We start from the raw sequence: 23,657 nt of genomic DNA on the forward strand, positions 1-23,657 counted from the left end.
AAGAGAATTAATCCTTCAACAGTGAAAAGATTCTTTAAGAAAAGAAACAAGGCAGAGTAGTGTCAAAGAAAAACTCAAAGTCAAAAAGTCACTTAATTGTAGCATGCCGTTTCCTTGTTTATAAGCAGGATAAATAAATAGATTGATTTCACCCCACAAAGGCAAAAACAGGATTTATTAAAAGAGGAAAGAGGAGAGAGAAAAATAATTATAGTCTGGGAAGAGTGAATCTTGTTTACACATTTTTTTTTTAATGGCATAACTGATTAGCTGGCAGCAGTCAATATGGACAGTCTGTCCTTGAATATCTTAAGTGTTTATGGACTCTCTGGAAAACCTTTGTGAGCTAAACTATGAAGCTGGATGACAGGCTGTTTCTCTGTAATGTCTGCCTGTATCTTTCCATCAGCACCTCATTATTAGCTGTACAGGTCTGCACTACTTCCTTCACCAGAAGTCTCAATATAACTGCTGATTTTCTCGAAATCCTTTGCCCCTAAATCTTTACTTCTAACTGGAATCTCTTCTGAGTCCTTATTTGAAAGTGATCATAATCTGGGGTGCTTTGTAGTGGAATTTCTATTACAAAGAGTTATAATCATTTTTCTAATATGAATTTAAGACTAAACAAAAATATGCAAATTTAAATTTTCCTTTTTTCTTGCATTTTCCTAAGGATTAACAGCAGTATTTTCACACTTCAACAAACAGAACAGATAGTAGTGATAACACTATCAAATGAAATGTTAGAACGAACTGACCCGAATAAACAAGTTTTCTTACTCAAATATTTTAACATTAACTTTTTAAATGTTACTTAAAATATTTTAATTAAGACAATTAGTAGCTCCGGTGCCTGCAAACAGTTGATCATGGCTTCTGCCCTGCAGTGAATTATCACAGAAGAAAAATTCGGCAGAATTGCTGGCTTCATGCCCACAGCCATTCTGAAGCAGGAACTCTTCAGATTACGATTACAACCCGAGGGTTAGCACTATATAATATGTATACTTTCAGAAATTAAAATCCCCTTTGATTACGTTTCTTCCAGTAATGCTTAATGGCTGAATTTGCACCCTTGCACGTGTGTGCGTCACCTCTAAGTGAGGAAAATACATTTCGTTACTAACATCAGTTGAAAATGAAAATATTGTCCAGTTGCTTCAAAGGTGTTTGCCAAAGTACATATACTTTAAAATCTGTAAGGCAAACTGAAATAATCCTTTATTATGTCTTCTTAGAATGAGAGAAACTTCCCTTTTAGCTGCTCCTAATTTTTTAAAATCATCACATTTAACACAGCAACACTTTTCTTAGAAATCAAAACCTGCTCATCTCAATTCTTTGGTAACAGCAATGAATCCGTACGTTAAAGAAGGGCTGCGAATTGCTGAATCCACTTTACTAAACAAGAGAAGCCCCATGAGCTGAACTGAATAGACAATAACCTTTCTTAGCAGTTAAGTATTTTATAAGACAGTAGGTGCCTTAGAAATTCATTCAGGGCCTTAGAAATCCACATTCACACGGTTCTCACTTGCTCGAGTTTGGTCTGTATCCATTTATGCAAGCCAAATCTTTTCCAGACTCACGAAATTCATAACATTTTGTAACAAAGACAAAGAAACACCCTTGACAGCCGAGCATAATCATAAGACGCAACGAACTCTCGCGCGAGGTTGAGACGCTACCGCCTAACGTCACCGGTTGCCATAGCAGCATCCCTCAGAGCGGAAAAGAGGGGTGGTGCGAGGCGCGGAGCGCGGCTTCGGCGGAGGACAACGGACTTTCTCCTCCTGCAGGTCTGACTTCTACCAAAATGAGCGGCCTGGATGAGGGCGACAACCGCCCTGTCTCTAAAACCTGCGGTCTCGCTACTCCCGACCATGCCCCGGGACATCCGGACCTAAAGCAGTGTCAGGGCGAGGAAACCGGGGCCACCCTGGTGATGGCGGACACAGGTGAGGGCGGCTTGGAGACCGCCGCAGAGGGAGGCGCGCCCCGGGACCCCGCGGGCTGTGGCCTTGCGCTCCGCATTCGGGTTGCTGGGAGTCGCGGCCGCGTTGCGACCAAAGCGGGCCAGAAAGAGGCTCCTGCTTCCACCGAGGGCATGGAAGCAGCCTCTGCCTCCACCTCGGTGGCAGCCGACAATAGCCAGAAAAATGGCTGTCAGCGTAGAGAGCTGCGCAGCCCTGTTGTCGAGAAGGCTCTAGAAGCCTGTGGCGCAGGGAGGTTGGGGTCTCAGATAATGCCTGGGGCGAAAGCCAAGGAAATGACGACAAAAAAGTGCGCTGTTTCAGCAGCAGCGGAAAAGGAGGCAGTAGTGGAGGCGGTGGTGGAGGAAAAGAAGGTGATGCAGAAGGAGAAAAAGGTCGTAGGAGGAGCGAAGGAAGAGGCCCGGGCCAGGGCCCCGAAGATCAATAACTGCATGGATTCGCTGGAAGCCATCGATCAGGAGCTGTCAAATGTAAATGCTCAGGCTGACAGGGCCTTCCTTCAGCTGGAGCGCAAGTTTGGCCGCATGCGAAGGCTCCATATGCAGCGCAGAAGTTTTATCATCCAAAATATCCCAGGTTTCTGGGTCACTGCCTTCCGCAACCATCCCCAGCTGTCACCTATGATCAGTGGCCAAGATGAAGACATGATGAGGTACATGATCAATTTGGAAGTGGAGGAGCTTAAACACCCCAGAGCAGGCTGCAAATTCAAGTTCATCTTTCAGAGCAACCCCTACTTCCGAAATGAGGGGCTTGTCAAGGAATATGAACGCAGATCCTCTGGCCGGGTGGTGTCTCTTTCCACGCCAATCCGCTGGCACCGGGGCCAAGACCCCCAGTCCCATATCCACAGGAACCGGGAAGGCAACACTATTCCCAGTTTCTTCAACTGGTTCTCAGACCATAGCCTCCTAGAATTCGACAGGATTGCAGAGATTATCAAAGCAGAACTGTGGCCCAATCCCCTCCAGTACTACCTGATGGGTGATGGGCCCCGCAGAGGATTTCGAGACCCAGCAAGGCAGCCAGTGGAGAGCTCCAGGACCTTCAGGTTCCAGTCCGGCTAACACCTGCCCCGTGAGAAGCTCCTGCACAAGTTTCCTTACCACCTCCTCTTGGACCTGTGCTTAGCCAACAGCATGCAGTCTTCCATTTACTTTCTCTTCACACTGGATTATTTTGTCCTTTTGTCCTTCTAAATCCTCAAAAATCAGTGGCAAGATAATCGCTTATATGCCTATGCTCTTCTTCCTCTGAGCCTTCCTACTGTTCTGCATCGTTACATGTTCCAAGTGCACGGCCTTCCACTATTTCTATGCCAAGCACATGATACTGTAGATATGCACTCCCTTCTTTTGCATGCCCTTGGCTCTGTCTGACGATAGCCTTCTCCCAGTTTTTAAAGTGGTTGTCTACCACAAAGAAGCTTGATATACCTTTGCAAATACTTAGCTGGGCTTCATACTTTATGCAGGCTGTCCTCCTGATACCCATGTACTCTGTGGCAAGATCTTTGAGTTTCACTGCTGCAAGATGAAGCTTATGTAGATGATGCCAGTCATCAACCCAAACTGAACATTCCAGGCTACCAGTAACTGGTTTCCAACTGTCTTCCTGGGTCCATGCTATCCACGCTGCTGGTTATCGCAGAATCAGCAGCTGGCTGGTGGGTGGCTACTAGGCATGAATGAGGTAACAGATGACAGGTGTTCTGTGTTATCATGTTGGTCTTCTTATGCCTTTGGGCACCCTGCATTGTGATCACATACTGGTGAGTATGAAGGCCTATGATATGGCCCACCCGAACCTGCACTCAGCCTTCTGAATGAGCTTTGCACAGGCACCATCGCCTTCCTCTTCAGGAACTATCTGTAGACTTAAGCTCCTGAGTAGCACACAGGAACTATCCCCTTCCCTGCCCCCCAAATGGCTACCCATAAACCCTGTCAGGCAGGTTGGGCAGTCGTAATATCACAGCGTCCAAAGCAAAGCTGGTGGGGGGGGGGGCCCTTCAAGCAGTTAGCCTTTTTGAGCCCTAGCTGACAAACCACCCTTAACCTAGGCAACTTTATTAGGCATCCCCTTCTCAACCCCTCCCGCACCCATTATGAACATGACAAAGTTGCCAGGGCGGGGGCACCGACGAAGAGGTCTTTCTAGTCTGTGGCGCCTGTTATACATCTGTCTCTGTCTTCGTCTCCCTCCCCGCCCCCCCCCACCGCTTCTTCCTCTCAGAAGAAGTTACAGCTCAGAAACGGAAAAGAAAACTGGCAAAGCAGGCTTTTTGTTTAATTTGCTCTCCCTTTGTGTCCAGAAGGAGAAAGGTACTGTGCATCAGACTCCAGATCTCTTATTGCTGTCTTCTGCCCTCATGTCTCCACCTCACTTCCTTTAGCAAAGTCTAAACATTTCAAAGGAAAACCTGTAGGTTAATTGCCTACTTATGGGCATTGTTTTTTGGGGCCAACTCTGACAACCCCATCCTCTTCCTCATCCATTTACCAAAACCTCTCTGTGTGTTTTCTTGAGCTTTAGTGTGAGAAGCTGAAGAGAAGACAGAAGGGCCTCACAGTAATGGCTTCAAGACAGACCCAGAGCAGGCTGTGATCCAAGGCAATCAAAACATAGTTTCACTCCACCTTTCTAAGCATGGAAATTCTTTTTTGGGCCTTGGACCACTTAGAAATAACCCCAAGGCAGCATTTTGAGGGTCACTCGTGTCCTCTGTACTGTTCTTTGACTGCCCTGATGTCCCACAGCCTCCATCCTACTGCCTGGCCTTCTTGGCTCTCAGTCCTCAGCTTCTGCATTTCCTTCCCTGCTTCTGACCTAACAAATGAGGGAGCGGGCTGCAGACTGCATTGTGGGAGCTGCCAAGCCTCCCTCCTAGGGGGTAAGGGGGTGTGTGAAAGTCTGCTCCGCGGGGCTTGGGATGTCTGGACACAGAGCAGTGGGAAAGGTGTCCTAGGCTGTAGAAACTGAAAGCTCAGAAAACAAATGAGCTTGCTGTGGATTGGGTTTGAGACGGTAAACAGGAAAGACTGGGACCCTGTAGGGTCAGGGGTAGGAGGGGAGGCCCCTGAGGTTTTTCCCAGGAGAGGTGGGAGAATGAAAGTGGTTGATGTTTAAAGAGGATGGTGGGAGGAGTTCGTTTTCCTTCAGTTTTTCCTAACTCCTCGAATTCACCAGTAGTTTTTTGTACACAAAAATGCAAGTCTAAATGTTTTGTATTATTTTAGAATATGTGAACGATTAATGGTGTATGCTCCTTATTTCATTGTGTTTGAGTAAAGTCCTGTTAATTCCTTTCTCCATTTATGCTTTCTGGCAAAATTGACATTTACAGGCATGCTTTTTGCTTGTAATTGAGAATGTGTGCAAAAATATCAGGCTTGTTTCCTGTGCAGTATGAAGACTTCTGTGAATATTCACTAATATATCAGCTTGTTCTGTTCTCTCTTCTTATATAGCTCTATTCTTAGAAATATAATTGAATGTGACCTTTGAAATTGTGCTGTCTTGTGGAAGTATTCTCAAACAGAAAACCTAACTGTCGTCTTGATATTTCTTGGCCTAGCAGTAAATATTGTACTTGACCTCGTATGTTCCTAACCAGTGTAAGTACTTGTAGAATTGCTCTGTCAAACTAAACAAAGATAGTACTTTAGTCTTCTCCTATGTGCTCTAAGGAAAAATAAATCTGTTACTCTGCTGTATTTCTTGTTTTCACCAAAAAATAAAAATAAATAAGGCTTGTCTGTTTTGTCTAGGCTAATAAGTGGTTGGCAAATCATTAAAGTTATCAAGTCGTCACAGTAAGTATCATCCTGAACCTTAAAAAAAAAAGGCAATAGTGCACCTTCCAAGATTTTTTGTGTGAAAAATGGTAAATAAGCCCAAGTGCATACTCATAAACATATTTCCTATACAGTCAGTGTAGGTTTTGGTAATTGAAACACCATATATTGATTTTTGTCCCTCACTTAAAATACTGTTTTCAGTGGAAAACTGTTCTCTATGCCCCATAATAGTTTACTTATATATTTATGTTAACTATGTCCCACCTTGGGCTGATTCTTTTATTTAATGCGCTTAAGATAGACTTTTGGAAGAATTAATCATTGGATGTTCTTTAAGTACTACTTAAATTGTTTTCCTACAACAGTGTGGTGCTCTATAAAGAAAGAAAAACAAAAAAGTTATGACAGATATAAAGTCTAGAAACATGATATCAGACATCACAATGTCAATTACCAGTAATGTTTTGCTTTTCAGCAGCTATTACGTGAAGGTTTGGGAGATACATACCTCCGCATTCTCTCTAGCAGAGAGAACAATGAATGCTGCAAGGTCTCCATAAATGAATCACTGAATATTTTTAGCCATCTAAACAAAGATTTGACATAAATGCCCCCAAATTACTGATTTGAATTAGAGATTGTTAATTAAACATACAGTTAAAACAGACTTGCTGACTCTTGGTGCAATATTTATTTGCAAGCTCTATTTGCTGAAGTATAATTTTTCTAGACCTGGAGAACTTTAAGTATTAGAGAGCTAAGTTTTCTTTTGCATGTTTTATACCTATCTTAGTCCTAAATTCCCTATACAATGTTCATTTTACCTTTTCAATTCAGTGATTAATTTCTGCCTTGTCCACCATCTGTTTCAAGCATATCTCTTTGTCCTGTTCTGGATATAATCAGAAAATCATTTTTGTTGTTTTACTATCAGCTTTAGTCTAACCAGTAGTACTCATTTTTCTAGTAGGCTGATGCTACTCGTTTGTTACAGATTAACATGGTTTCTGTTCTGTTTAGTCTAATAAAATTAGACTCAGTTAACATTGTCTAGGATTCACGTACCACCCGATCGGTTAACTCATAAAGCCCTGCTCCATTTCTTTGCATTGCCTTTTTGTTTTTCTTCCTCAATTCTAGACCCAAATTATTCTTAAATCAGACCTCCAAACCAGTTAAAGAGTTTCTCTCATCCTTTTCACCAAAGAAGTATTACCATTTTGGTCTGCTTGGGCCATTATTGCCCTATGATTAATAGTGGCATACTTCATAATTTCCCTGGCATCCTCTTCTATTTTTCTGGGTTCAGCTCAGGCCAGACACCCACAAAATCTTCTCTGCCCTTCCTTACCAGGCCCCCTACTCCTCCACATCACTCCTCCTGCTGCTTTTGCTTCTGCTTTACCTCCAGTTGACTCACGTTTCCTTACATCAGTTTTCATCATTAAAAACAAACCCCCCATAAATGACCGATATTCCTAATCATTGAGTTCCCAGTCTCATAGAGTCACAATTTAAGCCTTCGATACCCAATTTTGCGTCAGATATGCATTCCCTGGCTTGACAATCTGAAGAGATCTAAGGTGACAGTAGGTACTTCCATGTTTGTTCTTATGTTACCTTCATAATCCTGACAGTTTTACTGTCCCCTTTTAAACAGTTGAGAAAATAGGCTCAGAAAGTTGAACTAAATTGCCTAAGATGCAAATCACAAATTGTGCTTTCAAGCTAGGGTACCTTCCACTGTATCACAGCCATCTGTACTAAATTTGGCATAACCCTATTTATATGGGTATTCAATTGAAGGTTATTCTTAACCCATTCATGATGGTCTTTGAAGGGTTTTTTTAAAAATCACTTATTTAAATTAATACAGAATTCCATAGTTACAGATTAAAATACTCCTGAAGTTTGCTGCCAGATGAAATTAGCAGTTTGTTCCCTTCACTGAAGGGAGTAAATGTACAAAAAGGACTTTTATTTATTAAAATTTTTTTAAATTGTATATTTTATTTTATTGTACTTAATTTCTGCTGTACAGCAAAGTGATTCAGTTATGCATGTACATTCTTTCTAAAAATTCTTTTCCATTATAGTTTATCACAGGATATTGAATATAGTTTCCTGTGCTATACAGTAGGACCTTATTGTTAATCCATCCTATATATATAATAGTTTACATCTGCTAACCCCAACTCCCACTCTACCCCTCCAACACAGCTCCACCCCTTGTCAACCGCAGGTCTGTTCTCTATGTCTGTGAGTCTGTTTCTGTTTTGTAGATAAGTTCATTTGTGTCATATTTTAGATTCCACATATAAGTGATAATCATATGGTAGTTGTCTTTCTCTTGATTTACTTCACTTAGTATGATAATCTCTAGTTGCACGCATGTTGCTGCAAATGGCATTATTTCATTGTTTCTTATGGCTGAGTAGTATTCCATTGTATATGTATACACCTAATCTCCTTTATCCATTCATCTGTCAATGGACATTTAGGTTATTTCCATGTCTTGGCTATTGTAAATAGTGTTGCTGTGAACATAGGGGTGTATGTATCTTTTTGAATTATAGTTTTGTCCAGATATGTATCCAGGAGTGGGATTGCTGGATCATATGGTAATTCTATTTTTAGTTTTTTTGAGGAACCTCCATACTGTTTTCCATAGTGGCTGCACAAACTTACATGCCCACCAACAGTGTAGGAAGGTTCCCTTTTCTCCACACTCCAGCATTTGTTTGTAAACTTTTTAATGATGGCCATTCTGACCGGTGTGAGATGATACCTCATTGTAGTTTTGCTTTGCATTTCTCTAATAATTACCGCCATTGAGAGTTTTTTCACGTGCCTGTTGGCCATCTGCATGTCTTCTTTGGAGACATGTCTATTTAGTTCTGCTGCCCTTTTTTTTTTTTTTTTTTTTTTTTGCGGTACGCGGGCCTCTCACTGTTGTGGCCTCTCCCGTTGCGGAGCACAGGCTCTAGACGCGCAGGCTCAGTGGCCATGGCTCACGGGCCCAGCCGCTCCATGGCACGTGGGATCTTCCCGGACCGGGGCACGAGCCCGTGTCCCCTGCATCGGCAGGCAGACTCTCAACCACTGTGCCACCAGGGGAGCCCCTGCTGCCCATTTTTTGATTGGGCTTTTTGTTGTTGAGTTGTGTGAGCTGTTTGTATTGGGTTGGCCAAAAAGTGTGGGTTTTTCTGTAAGATGTTACGAACTTTTTGGCCAACCCAATATATTTTGGAAATTAAGTCCTTGTCAGTCTCACCGTTTGCACATATTTTCTCCCATTTCGTAGGTTGTGTTTTGTTTTGATTGTACTTTCCTTTGCTGTGCAAAAGCTTGTAAGTTTGATTCTGTCCCTTTATTTCTGCCTTTATTTCCATTGCCTTGGGAGAATGAAAGAAACATTGGTATGATTTACATCAGAGAATGTTTTGTCTATGTTCTCTTTTAGGAGTTTTGTGGTGTCATGTCTTAAGTATTTATTTTGAGTTAATTTCTGTGTATGGTGTGAGGGTGTGTTCTAACTTCATTGATTTACATGTAGCTGTCCAACTTTCCCAACACCCCTTGCTGAAGAGACTGTCTTTTTCCCATTGTATATTCTCACCTCCTTTGTCGAAGACTAACTGACCTTAGGTGTGTGGGTTTATTTCTGGGCTCTCTATTCTGTTCCATTGATCCATATGTCTGCTTATGTGCCAATACCACGCTGTTTTGATTACTGTAGCTTTGTAGTACTGTCTGAAGTCTGGGTGGGTTATGCCTCCTGCTTTGTTCTTTTTCCTTGTTTTGGCAACTCTGGGTCTTTTATGGTTCCATAAAAATTTTAGGATTATTCTAGTTCTGGGAAAAGTGCCATGGGTAACTTGACAGGAATCACATTAAATCTGTATATTGCTTTGGGTAGTATGACCCTTTTAACAGTATTAATTCTTCCAAGATCATGGGATATCTTTCCATTTTGAATCATCTTCAGTTTCCTTCATTAATGTTTTATAGTTCTCAGCATGTAAGTCTTTCACTGCCTTATATGCTGAGTCTTTCAGGTTTATTCCTAGGTATTTTTTTTTGATGTGATTTTAAAGGGGACTGTTTGTTTACAATCCCTTTCTGATATTTCATTCTTAGTGTAAAGAAATGCAACCAATTTCTGTATGTTAATCTTGTATCCTGCTACCTTGCTGAATTAGTTTATCAGCTCCTGTAGTTTTTTTTTTTTTCTTTTGTGGTATGCGGGCCTCTCACTGTTGTGGCCTCTCCCGTTGCGGAGCACAGGCTCCGGACGCGCAGGCTCTGCGGCCATGGCTCACGGGCCCAGCCGCTCCGTGGCATGTGGGATCTTCCCAGACCGGGGCACGAACCCGTGTCCCCTGCATCAGCAGGCGGACTCTCAACCACTGCGCCACCAGGGAAGCCCCAGCTCCTGTAGTTTTGTGTGGAGTCTTTAGGGTTTCCTATATATAGTATTATGTCATCTGCATGTAATGACAGTTTTACCTTTTCCCTACCAATTTGAATACCTTTTATTTCTTTTTCTTGTCTGACTACTGGTGCTAGGACTTCCAATAATATGTTGAATAGAAGTGGTGAGAGTGGGCATCCTTGTCTTGTTCCAGCTTTTAGTGGGAAGGCTTTCAGCTTTTCACCATTGAGTATTATATTGGCTGTGGGTTTGTCATAAATAGCTTTTATTATGTTGAGATATTTTCCCTCTATACCCACTTTGGTAAGAGTTTTTATCATGAGTGGATGTTGAATTTTATCAAAAGCTTTTTCTGCATCTATTGAGATGATCATGTAGTTTTTGTCTTTTCTTTTGTTGATCTGGTGTATCACATTGATTGATTTGCATATGTTGAACCATCCTTGTGACCCTGGGATGAATCCAACTTGGTCGTGGTGTAGGATCCTTTTTCTGTGTTGTTTGATTTGGTATGCTAATATTTTGTTGAGAATTTTTGCATCTATATTCTTCAAAGATATTGGCCTGTAATTTTCTTTTTTGGTAGTGTCTTTGTCTTATTTTGGTATCAGGACGATGGTGGCTTCATAGGCCTGTATGCTAATATTAAATTTAAGTCCTCTGTCCGTTAACACAATTTTCCTGCTTTCTTATTTCATGTAACTTTATTAAAGAATATACAGCTTTTCTTCTCTAATATTCTCTTTTAAATTTTAAATATACCATTTTTGATGATTATTTTTACTCTTCATATACAATTAGAAACACTTTTTAGAAACAAATAAAAAAATTTTAAAGTCTAATTACAGTCCAACAGAAGCACTGACTGACTCTGCTAGAAAAGTGGGAGGAAACTTGGATATAAACTCTTAACCATCTTTTTCACAAGATGGAAAAAACTAAGGTCAGATTAGGTGGTAACTTGTTCCGATTTCTTTGGTAGCTGCTGGTAAAAGTAGGACTAGAACTTCTGACTTGAGTGAATTTTTTTGACTCTTCAGTGGCCAAAAAAATGCAATTAACTTCTTACCTTGGAGTTCGCATTTTTCATATTAACAAGAGCAGTTTATAAGCATTTAAAGATGTATTATTCTTTGCCATTGACAAAATAAACATGCATAAGGAAAAAGAGCTTTATTTTTAAAAGAAATCAAATGTCTACTGAAAGTTTACATGAAACAGCATCTTTCACTTAAGCCCTAAGCTTGATTATGTATGCTCTTTATTCCAATAAGATTTTGGAACTCAATTTCAAAGACAATCACATTTATTAGTAGATATTGAAGAAAGCTACTGACTTTGAGGAAAAAAAATCAGTAACTGTTTACCTACCCTGAGATACTCATCCCCACAATATATTTGGGATTATCTGAGCACTTAAAAATTTAACAAAATACTTAACTTCATTGCATCCATCAATACGTTAAATTCTCTGCTACAATCCAAGTAAAATGATGGTGACCAGTGTTTTCTGATATGTCCATGATGGACAGGGTAAAATTACAGCATAAAGAGTAGCCAAGAATTTATATTGTAAACATTATCTGGGTCCAAACATCTTGCAGCAAACAGCTACTAATATGACTATACATTAGCACATCGAACACAATAATCCTGGATTGTAGTATAACTATAAAACCTCTTAAAGCAATTTTTCTCAACCTCTCTTTTCATTATCACCCCCCCCCACCCTAGGAGAAAAATATTTAATAAATTTAACTTTAAATTACATTTCTCCCTAATGAGAGAAATTAATACTAAGGAATAAGATTTTATTGAGTAGGGTTGAGATATGGAGGACCATTATCCATTGCGTTATACTAAGATTTTTTTCACCCCAAGAACCGATTTTTGCCCCACTGAGAATACAAGCCTTAGAGTGAAGTAAACAGCCTTTAACATTATTAGGGAGGAAAAAAACCCTAATGGGTAACATTGGAGGCTGAAATAGTTGGCTTCTCTATCATCCCTGTCCCATTATGGCTGTGTAGTCTCAGAAGACATCATGTCTACTTCCTTGCTTTGGTAACCACAAAAATAGCATAGTTAAAATAATTTAATCTTACTAGACTTGGTGTTCTGAACTTTAAGTTGAAACAACAGGTGTAGATCAGTTGTTCTCAATTCTGGCTGCATTTTCCTGGGGCATATTAAAGACATCAATGCTCATCTGTATCCCCAGACCAATTAAACCAATGTCTGGAGGTTATGGTCTAGTCAATGGTTCTTGAACTTTAGTGTGAACCACACTGTAATGAAGCACAGATTGCTGGGTCCCATTCCCAGAGTTTCTGATTCTGTATGTCTGGGATGGGGCCTGTAAATTTGCATTTCTATCAAGTTTGCAGGTGCTGCTACACTAGTGGTTTGGGGAACACACTTTGAGAACCACTGGTCTAGGCAAATGTGTAAATATGCATGTGTATGTATGTATATCCCCAGGTGATTCTAATCTCAGAACTGCTAGTATAGAAAATATTAGTAAGATTCTTTTCAGTTCTAAGATATTGAGATTTTAACATAATGAGAGTTGTTGGGTATCAAGATGATCTCTATAGAAAGGAGACCTATGGAAAAACATACCAATTTCTTGGTCACTTCATTAAGAATTTGTTTCTATAAAGCATTTTACAGTAGTTTTTGAAAATTAACATTTTTACAGTACATTTGCTGTACATATAGTTTCTTCACTTCATTTTTCAGTAAACATAGTTTATTTGGTTGTCAGTTTCCCATCATTTGATAAGACCAATGGAGGGTTTGGATAATAGCCTGCTGTTTTTGAATTGTTTGAAGAGAAACTTGTAAATTTGTAGTCCAGGGGTAATTCTGGGGAAAAAAAAAAGATTCTGCAGATTTCAAAAGAACTTTCATAAATATAAACAAATCGAAATTTGATAGTCATTGATAATAAAACATTTTTAGTTTCATAATTTTAATATTTCTTTTGTCACCTGGATAGGTTGCATGATGTAACTGGTAAATGAGAACTAATAATCTTCATAGCCCTTAGTAATAGTTACTAAGAATAATCTTTGAATGCTTAGCTAAATAAGAATTCTAATATGCACAATATGGCAACTTTTTCCATATGATAAGCATCACACACACACACACACGCACACGCACAAACACACAGCCACAAGAGGGGGGAGAGAACATAAAATTCATACTTTATTGATGGTGGGACGCTGTGACATCTTCAATATAAGTATCTCAAAAGCTAGCCTTCAGATATTTTCTTCCCAAGCCTCTTCAAAGAACCATTACCAGAAATATTACAAGTGAAACATTATATGTCATGTAATGACAGTCATTACACATGCAGATACTGGGTAGTCATCCTTATTTCACAAATTTCACAAGTAAAACATTATTTGGTAGTACTCAGTATTTTGAAAATGATACTAACATAAAAATTATACTTTATATTAAATGCCAGTAAGAGTTATTAAGACCCAAATAGTTAATCCTTATGAGGAGAAAACTAGTGCTAAAGATTGGGCAGAAGGAACACTGCCTTTCTGAGGCCAGAGAAAGCTAAGATTACTATAAACAGAAAAACATTCGTATTAGTGAATTTCACTGGTCTTCACTGCTTCAAATTAGCTGGAGCATATTTTGAGCCACTAAAAAGGCTCATTAAAAGGCATTGGAAAGTACATTGATAAAAACTGAGTTTCTAAAATAGTGCATCTGAGGTCCTGGATTTCTTATAAGCCACAAAAATGATACAGGCTGTGAGCTGACCCAGCCACCTCTTTCTCTGTATTTTCTACACACTTCCTAAAGTAAATGTTTTAAAAGCTGTTATAAGGTTAAAATGATTACATTATCAAAATGCTTATAAACCAACCATCATGGTAATGTATATTGCAAACTTTTATAACATCTATAAAAATACCTCCTAAGCATTTAAATGTCAATGAGAGAACCACATCTAACAGAATATTGACGAATAAAGAAACATTACATGAATACAAAAAAGGGGGAATATCAGGTTTGTTTTTCATTTCCTATCTCATTTAAAACAAAAATTTTATTCTCTCTCCCAGGTAGCAGAAAAAGTCTACTAAGGTTAAGAAATCTGGGTATGGAATAGCCCAACTGAGATCAGATTACTATTGTGTTTAAACAAGTACGTCCAGATTGGGGATTCAACAAGAGAGAGACATTTGCATGTCTTAGAAAAGTCACTGTTGGGTGCATTTTGGAAGAAAAGAGAATGGTAGACAAAGAACCAAATTCTTGTTTACCACAATGATGTTCTGTTAAACTCTGTGTACTAAATACACCATAATATCAACCACATTATCTAATAATTAAATGAAGAGAACCAAAATTAACAAATATTCTTAAACAGTAAGTTCAATGTAAAACAACACATAGAGAAACAGAACAACTCTCGGGACTTTTTTTAAAGATACTGGCAGGATAACATTTATATAAAGATCCTATCTTCAACATGTCTAAAGCCATGACCATCACACCATTTTTCTTTCAGCCGTTTTTCTTACTTGGGGGTCAATTACACAGTACTATCCAAATTTACTGAATATGTTACTGAAATAATAAATTTCAAATTCTGTGTGAGATATAATTTCCTTATGAGAATGTGATTGTAAGCAATGAGTGCTAAGTTAAAGAGAGACTAACACTTTGCTTTTTGAGGCAATGTCTTGGACATCAAAATCGACAAATCAAATATAACTTACCAACCCTCTAACTCTCCCCCCCACCCCAAATCGACTCCTTTAGCTTTGTTTGACTACTGGTGAGTCCAAGTATTTTGTCCTAAGAGAAGTTAGAAGACAAAGGCTCTGCCAAATTCTTTTCCAGGGTGCTGAGGAAGAAAGCTTTTGGAAAGTGAAAATGGGAGCCACAGATGTTATTACTGCTTCCTTAAGGAGAAGTGATTACCCCAGAAGACAGGGGATTATTTTCCCATTTTTTGAGAAATATTTAAATCCTGGAATAATGGAGAGTCACTTTTCCTTGGCTCTTTTACTATTTCACAACTATATCCCACTGAACAGTTTCTATCCAGGTACTTTAGAATAATTCAGTGACTTCTATAATCACACAACCCTACTCTCTCACTATAAATTTGAGTCACTTTGAAGGAAAGAAAGAGTGAAATATAAAAAATTGAAAATAATAGTTTAGTCCTGGGCCAGTCCCTCCCTTCAAGTTACAGGGTCCATTTCTTTAATAGGAAAATTGTATGTGAAAGGAAGAAATATATTCTTTAATTTTATGTGTGTAAGCATGGAACAAAATGAAAAAAAAAATCAATCTTTTGAAACTGGTGAGAATGAGATATTATTTCAGTGAGTAAGATATATTGACATACTGGATTTGTATAATGGCATAGAGGATGGACCTTTTGGAAGGTCACACATATCTTAGGGTCATCATCATCCTACCAATAAATATCAGATAAATATCTTACTTTACTTTCTCTCATATCCACCCTGTGAGGGTGGTATACCCAGTTTAAGGAAGAAGAATCTGAGGTTCAAAAAAAAGTAGACTTCCACTTCTGAATTGGAGCTGAGACAACTAGAAAAGCTGGATAAAATAAAAACATCAGAGTGAAGTTATTGGAGAGTTGAAGAGGCAACTAAGACCCGAGGACAAACACTTCCTGGGAAGTAACAAGCAGCAGTGAAGTGAGCCAACATTCTGCCACAGCTTTTCCCTTTAGGCACCAGAATTCTGGCTGGGGGCGGGGCAGAGGCAGTTACTAGCAGCAGAAAAACCAGACGAGATTTTGGCAGTCTTGAAGGGCTACAGACACAAAAAGTGAGGGGCTGGAACCTGCTATAAACAAAGGGGTGGAGAACCGGATTCTAGACTCAAGCCCTTCAAGGGAACTTCAGGAAACTAAGAAGCAAGCAGAAACATACCCCTCTAAAGCACAGTAGATTTTTCAGCAGTCTCTTGGTATTGAGAAAACAGGGAGGGATTAAATTCTGACCTGAGAGAAGAGAGGGTGAATACCTCGGACTTGCAGTGATACTATTTCTGAAACCAGAATTTTTTTATTATGAAGTGATTCTCTTTCAGTTAAGGGATTTTTTTTCTTTCACATTAATAGAGCTAACTCTAACTTTCTTTTGGTTACCATTAACATGGTATTGTCTCTTTCTATCTTGATATTCAAACTTTCTGCATCCATTTCTCCCCACTTTTCTCTCCATTTTTTTTTTGGGGGGGGTTTTTAAAATTATGTTACATAATTAGTTCGGTACATGTATCATTACAGTGCTTTTGGTAGTTATCTTAGAGATTACGAGATGCATTTTTGACTTAATATCTAACATACTGTCATCCTTTGCCATATAATAAAGGATGTTAGAACACATTTAACTCCAGCTGTCCCATTTTGTGATTTATACGCCATTGGTGCTATATGTCCTAAAATTCTTTATTTAAACCCCATAGGATTTTAAAAAATTGTTTCTAACTGTAAATATTCATTTTAATTTATTCATACATCCTTTTGTTGCTGTATATTCACTTCTTTCATCTCCAGTCTTCCAAGAGGGATCATTCTCACTTTTGCATGAAGAACAAGACCCTTTAGTATTTTCTATATAGTGCAGGTCTTCTAGAGATACATTTTCTCCATTTTTGTCTGTCTAAAAATATTTTTCTTTTATTCTTTAATGATATCTTTACTTGGTATAGAATTTCATCAATACTGACAAGCATTTTCTTTCAGCAATTTAAAGATATCATTCTACTGTCTTTTGGCTTCTTTTGTTTCTGGGAAGAGTCAGATGTCAGATGTCTAACACTCTTACGAAGTACTCCTTTGAAATCAATCTGTCTTCATTCTCTGACTGCTTTTAATATTTCTTAATTATCTGGTCTTTAGCAGTTAACGTTGGGATTTCCCTTTATGTATTGTGTTTCAGTTCTTTGGGCTACTTAAACATTTGGCTTATTTTCTTTCATCATTTTTGGAAAGCTTGTTGTAGCTATTGCTTTTGGCCTATTCTCTCATCTCCTAAGTTTCTAATTATAGGAATCTTATTCCTTCTCATTATATCTCCTGTGTCTCTTAGTCCCTTTCCGTATCTTCCATGCTTTTTTCTCTTCAGGCTTCATTGTGGCTATTTTCTTTTGGCTTATTTTCCAGCGTACTAATTCACTTTTCCTGTGTCTAATCTTCTGTTAAACCCATCCATTAAGTTCTTAATTTTTACTTTTTAATATTTCAATTTTAGAATTTCCACTTTTTACTAGTTTTTATATAGCTACCAAATTTCTCATTCCTTTCTTTTCTGTACTTGAACTTGGTTATTTCTGTTAGTGTAGTCTCGTACCCTTGTGTGCCTGGTTATTTTTCATTATGTGCTGAACCTTGTATTGTTTTTTGAAATAATTTGAGTCCTAGAATGATATCTTTCTCAAAAGACGACAGTCATTAATTCTTACCAGGTGTCTTGGGGCACTACCAATCTAGAATCTCCTCAATCCAGTTTTAGGGATTCAGCTGATTTAAAGCTGAGCTTCAATTCCTGTGAATGCCTATTTCTAATTCATCCTTCAGAGTCTCAACAGAGATTGAGAGAGTCCACCAGGCCCACCCCTTCTTTGGCAGGCCCTACCTTCTACTTTCTACCCCTGTAGGTTCATGAAACTACAAAAAGGCCACTCACTTCTTTGAGTGCCTTCTCCTGAGTTAGCAAACGGGGGGAAAAGTAGCCCCCAAAGTCAGGTTCACCTTACTTGGCTTCCTTAGCATCCTGTCCTGGTAACTCTTCCCCAGCTTTCTCCTATGACTCCAGACAGACTTAAAAAAAAAAAAAAAAAGTACAGCATTTGTAGTTGGCTCCAGTGGACAGGCAGGTCTTAATTACCTAAACTGCCATATCTAGGTGTTACCCAAGAAAAATCTATAAATGCCATGGGAAAATTTTCTTCTTTTAAAGAAAAGAATTCTAGGGCTTCCCTGGTGGCGCAGTGGTTAAGAATCCACCTGCCAATGCAGGAGACATGGGTTCGAGCCCTGGTCCGGGAAGATCCCACATGCCGTGGAGCAACTAAGCCCATGTGCCATAACTACTGAGCCTGCGCTCTAGAGCCTGCAAGCCACAACTACTGAGCCCGTGTGCCGCAACTACTGAAGCTCGCGCACCTAGAGCCGGTGCTCCACAACAGGAGAAGCCACTGCAATGAGAAGCCCGTGCATCACAACGAAGAGTAGCCCCCAGTAGCCACAACTAGAGAAAAGAACGTGCGCGGCAACAAAGACCCAACACAGCCAAAAAAAATAAAGTAAAATAAATTCATAAAAAAATAAATAAAATTAAAAAAAGAAAGAAAAGAATTCTAGTACTTCAGGTCATTACTGTCCAGCAGCAGGTAAAGCTTTATAAGTATTATCCGCCTTACCTGCTATTGCTTCAATACTTGGAATTGCAATAGTGCTGTAAGTGCTGATTCTCTTACAAGACCATGTATAAATCAAGGAATCTTCTGTATTTTCCAGTCCGGAAACTGAATCAATAAAAAAAGAGCCCCATTTTTTAGATAATCTATTTAGAGGCTTTGCCTTCAGTCCCTGAAACAAGAAATAGAATAACGAAACTGTGATTAATTAGTGTTCAACCTCATTATAAGTTTTTTCCACCAGTAAGTAAATCAAAATAGAACAACTGAGTGGAACAACAATTTCAGTTGTTTAACTTTAACCAGACTATATACTATATAAAAAGTAAAACAAAACTTTGTAGTCCTTTAATGTATTCTCCTCTGGCTTTGTTTGGGAACCCCTTTCTCATCCTTTGGGATCTGGCTTGGATGCCACCAGGATATTTTCCTTGATTTCCCACAGTTGCGTTGGATTAGGTCTCCTCCATTTTCTCACACTCTTGAGTTTATCCCTAATATGGTACTTCTCATACTATCTTGCAATTATCATACTATTTACTTTTCGCCCTGGACAGATTATAAACTACAGAAGGTTAGGAACTATCTCGTGTATTAGTGTATCCTTAAAGGCTTAGTGCCTAGGACATAGCAGGCACAGAAATGTTGTAGACTAAATAAGACTCATTCAAAAAGTACTTCTCAGTGTTTTATGGGTATAGTATAAAACTAAGAATTGAAAAAAAAAACCCTATCACGTCCATAGAATTTGGATTATAAAATCTGTCATCCTTTTCTGATGAAAACTTCATTTTGGAGCAGCAAAGAGTCCCAAATATGCCTTTAGATTCATGATTCTTTGCGCTGGAACTCACTTTGTGAAGCAAGATGAAAGTATGTGTTTTTCAGGTGATGGTGTTTAGAGATCACTTAGCAAGAATCCATCTGGATTTCACCAAAGATATTTAAGAGCAGTATGGAATATAAATATCTATGCTTCTGTGTGTACATTTAAGGTGTATTTAGATATAATTTCTCAAGGTGTAAAGAGAAGTTTAGTGTCGTTTTTCTTTATTTACTTCATTGTCTTTTCTAAAATAATGAGTGAGAAGAAATGACTCACATCACACAGGCTATATGTAGATAATGGTTCTGCCAACACTGAGTGGTAATCTGGGCTGCACATTATTCCTTTGAAAAGAGGAAAACAGACCTGTTTACCCTTTCTGGTTCAATGTATTATGGATGCTGTTATTGTCTAAATGTCTGTGTCCTTCCAAAATTCATTATGTTGAAATCCTAACCCCCAAGATGATGGAATTATGAGGTGAGGCCTTGAAAAGGTGCTTAGGTCATGAGGGTGGAGCCCTCATGAAGCCCTCATGATTAGTGTCCTTATAAAAGAGATCCCAGAAAGCAACCTTCTCCCTTCTGCCATGTGAGGGTACAGGGAGAAGATGGCGGTCTATGAGGAAGTGGGTCTTCACCAGACAATGAGTCAGCTGGCACCATGATCTTGGACTTCCCAGTCTCTAGAGCTCTGAGAAATACATGTTTGTTGTTTATAAGCCAGCCAGTCTATGGTATTTTGTTACAGCAGCCAAAATGGACAGATGCTAATCTTTGTTTATTCTGATGCTAAAGTTTTAATGACTCATTTTCTCAAATATAAAATATATATATCACTAATCGAAAGAATCATGCCATTTCTTGAATATATCAACAAGGAGCACTCCTATTTTCATTGAGCCTTTATCTTATAGATTTCATCCCTTAATGGTAAGTGTTCTCACCAAGTTTCTATCTTCTCTTCTTCTCTCTCTCTCGTCTCTCTCCCTTAGACATCTCTCAATTTTCCTCGCTTATCCTAACCTATCTCCCAAACCAGTTTGATCTCATCCTCCAGCTATTTCAAAGAAATGGGATTCAACATTAAACCAATCACATCTCTCTCTTCACAAAAACGTCTCTCCTCAAAAAACCAGGTCTTTCTCATGACTTCCATATTTATATGAATAAAACCCATCAATTCCAGTTGGCTGCGCTTAAAAACCATCCATGTTTTCCGTCTCAGCTCCTACCACCAGCACCCAGCTAGTTGTGCCTCCAGAACATCCGCCATGTACTCTCTCCATCTCCTCACTAGTGCCCACTGTTCATGTTTGTATCACCTCTAGCTGCGCTGCTGGGACAGCCCGCCACAGCATCCCTTCCCATGTGCTGAGCCCATCCTTCACACAGCTGCTAAACGAAAGCTTCGCCCCTGTTGCCTGCACATCCAAACACTGCTAGTGATGCCTTTGGCTGACAAACCTACACATCTGCTATTTTACGGTCAAGACTGTACTGAAGCCTGTACATTACAATCTCTGTACACTTATTCATGTTACTTCCTGAACCAAGAATGTTATTTCCGTCAGTTGAAAATGTACCTGTCCTTCAATGTTTACCTCACATTCTACATTTTTTATAAATTTTTCCCTAATTCTCCTCAATGAAGTATCCATCCTGTCTTGTTTGTAATTCTTTTATAATTTGTACCCTCTGGAGGCAGTTATGCTTTATTTGTATACTCAAGCTCCCTGACCCCTTTTATCCACAGACTAATATGTTCTGTTAAAAGGATCTGTATGATTCTGTAAGTCCCTGATATTCATAGTAGGGAGGCTTGCACAAATTAAAAACTTAGTATATGTTGAACAAGACAATGGTGTCAGACTGGTCATTTAATGAGTGGCCTTATTAAGATATCTCTGCTAATCCAATAAGCTCTTACTTATGTCTGATAGTTGTGATGAAAGTTTTGAGTACTGTTCTGAAATATGTGTATGTGTGTGTACACCCAACAGAGAGCTACCAAATCCTATCTCTTCAGTCACAGTGGGTTGATTTATTAAGGACATATATGTTCAATGGAGCAGGGCTGGGGTGGGGAGGTGGAGTGTGATGATAAAGGAACATTATTTCAATTCTATCTTGGGAAATAAAATCTTCACGCTGTTGACTCACTGTTTCCTGTGGAACAGCCAATTATTAACTCTTTGTTCATGATGTGTTTATAACTAATTAACAAGAAAAGGGGTCTGTGGGAGAAGGATGGAGCTACCGTCTATGGAATGCTAAAGGAAACATTCCCACTGATGCTTCATTTCCTTATTACTGTCTGTGCATTCTCAAATCATTTTGAAGAAACCAAATCTCCTTATTTCTCTTTAGGGGAAACCTCCTCCCAAATCCCTCGGATTAGAAGGCCAGCCTCCTGGAAGGTTATTTTAAAGCTCTTTTTAACTCAGTCCACAGAACTTCCAATGTCACACTGAAGACCAAATGCTACTCAGTGGAAACCTTGTAGAAACCTGACCCCTTTATTCTAACATTCAGTTGCATCTACTTATAGCTATCTTTTTTTTTTCTTGTGGTACGCGGGCCTCTCACTGTTGTGGCCTCTCCCGTTGCGGACCACGGGCTCCGGACGCGCAGGCTCAGCAGCCATGGCTCACGGGCCCAGCTGCTCTGTGGCATGTGGGATCTTCCCGGACCGGGGCACGAACCCGTGTCCCCTGCATCGGCAGGTGGACTCTCAACCACTGTGCCACCAGGGAAGCCCTCTTTTTTAAAAAAAAAAAAATAAATAGACTTTATTTCTTAGAAGTTTTAGGTTTCCAGATAAATAGAGCACCTCCTTCCCCCCTGAGCACCCACTGGTCTTTTCCAGAATGTCATATAGTTGTATGCAGTATGCAGCCTTTTCAGAACTGGCTTCTTTCACTTAGTAATATGCACTTAAGGTTACTCCATGTTTTTCCATGGCTTGATAGTTTCTTTTGATTGTTATTTTTTGATTGGATATTTGTTTTTTGACTTGTGTTTTCCATTCTTTTTAGATTGTTCCACTGGAATGACTTTAGGAAAATGCATTTTATTTTCTGACCTTTCTTCTTTTCTGCTTATTTTTGCTTTTATACACTATTTTCCCTTTCTAGATTTATGACATATTTTACTTTTCTTTCCCTCAAGTCTTTACCTAAGTTCATTTTGGGTGGCTCAGGAGTAAGCTTAAGGGAGCTACCAATTTTGTTAAGTTAGACCATGAAGTGAGAGCACAAGGGCTTTCATGGCCAAGCAAAAGAGGTAGAGTATAACCGCAGTGAGTCAGGATCTGGCCGCCTCATCATCAGCCAAAACACGGCCACGGTGCCACAGCACTGGATGAAAGTAGAGAACTCGGAAGACAGACATTACAGACCATTACGTTAATGGTCAACAGCATTTATCTTGGCATCATTTAAGAACTATCCACAAGATCAACTGTAGAGCTGAGATGGCATGAAGATCACAGTAAGTGCCAACAGATTTCATCTCTCTTGGCACAAACAAGCACTTTCTAAGACACGTGAAACACAAGGCTTTTCTTTCAAGGAAAGAACCAAAGGAGACCCTTACCTCATATTTTCCTTTCTTCTCTAGAGGCTCTGAGTCCTCAGGCTTCCCGTCTCTGTCCCCTCTGAGCTCTTCCAGGATGAGGACTGTCTCCCAATTACTATAATGACAGGCTGGGAAAATATCTGAATGCATGCTGTCACCAAAGTAAACAACCTGTAAGAGAGCAAATTCTGTTTGAGACATGAGAACTGTGAAAGAGTAGTGTTCATTTTATAGAAGGCAGAAGAAAATCCCTCAATAGGTATCAGAGTTAAGTGATGTAAAAGTTGCAGAGACGTCTTAAATTTCCTTGAATAACTTCACAGGTGACCTGTCCTATTTGATTCACAAGGGGTCAGGTTTAAGAAGTTACACAATTCATCTGCAGGTAGAAGAAAGGCAGAAGATAAGTGAATTCAATTTTCTGAAATAAAAATGAAAGAGCCCATATGGTTACAGTTAAACCTGCCCCTGGAATTGAAGAGCTGGTGAGATATTGGAGACAACCTGTTACAGAGGGTTAGATTAGCAAGAATGGACAACACAACCAATTTACCAGTTTCTGGGCGCCACCCAGACCTG

The 23,657-nt window shown here is 39.3% G+C and overlaps 2 protein-coding genes across 6 annotated transcripts in view; one reads left to right on the top strand and one right to left on the bottom strand.

Annotated features, from left to right (window-relative positions):
• The first annotated feature begins 1,722 nt into the window (after positions 1–1,722).
• TSPYL4 (TSPY like 4) overlaps positions 1,723–23,657 on the top strand; it is a 40,673-nt gene continuing 18,738 nt past the window's right edge. The window contains exon 1 of one of the 2 annotated variants that reach the window (XR_009543934.1): positions 1,723–3,768. Coding sequence is in view for 1 of the 2 variants with exons in the window: in XM_060168368.1 (XP_060024351.1) it covers positions 1,820–3,064 (1,245 nt within the window). In the remaining variant the exon portion in view is untranslated. Of the gene's footprint in view, positions 5,754–23,657 lie in introns of those variants that run through there. The other variant, XM_060168368.1, reaches the window with a different exon arrangement.
• NT5DC1 (5'-nucleotidase domain containing 1) overlaps positions 11,073–23,657 on the bottom strand; it is a 122,861-nt gene continuing 110,276 nt past the window's right edge. For 2 of the 4 annotated variants that reach the window (XM_060168365.1, XM_060168364.1), the window contains exons 10-12: positions 23,097–23,249; positions 18,678–18,846; positions 11,073–13,100 (exon numbers count right to left, since the gene is read on the bottom strand). In XM_060168365.1, the coding sequence (XP_060024348.1) occupies positions 12,985–13,100; positions 18,678–18,846; positions 23,097–23,249 (438 nt within the window). In that variant the 3' untranslated portion in view covers positions 11,073–12,984. The remainder of the gene's footprint in view (positions 13,101–18,677; positions 18,847–23,096; positions 23,250–23,657) is intronic. The other 2 variants (XR_009543931.1, XM_060168366.1) reach the window with 2 other exon arrangements.

The sequence above is a fragment of the Lagenorhynchus albirostris genome, chromosome 12 (assembly GCF_949774975.1).
Source record: "Lagenorhynchus albirostris chromosome 12, mLagAlb1.1, whole genome shotgun sequence".
Taxonomy (NCBI): domain Eukaryota; kingdom Metazoa; phylum Chordata; class Mammalia; order Artiodactyla; family Delphinidae; genus Lagenorhynchus; species Lagenorhynchus albirostris.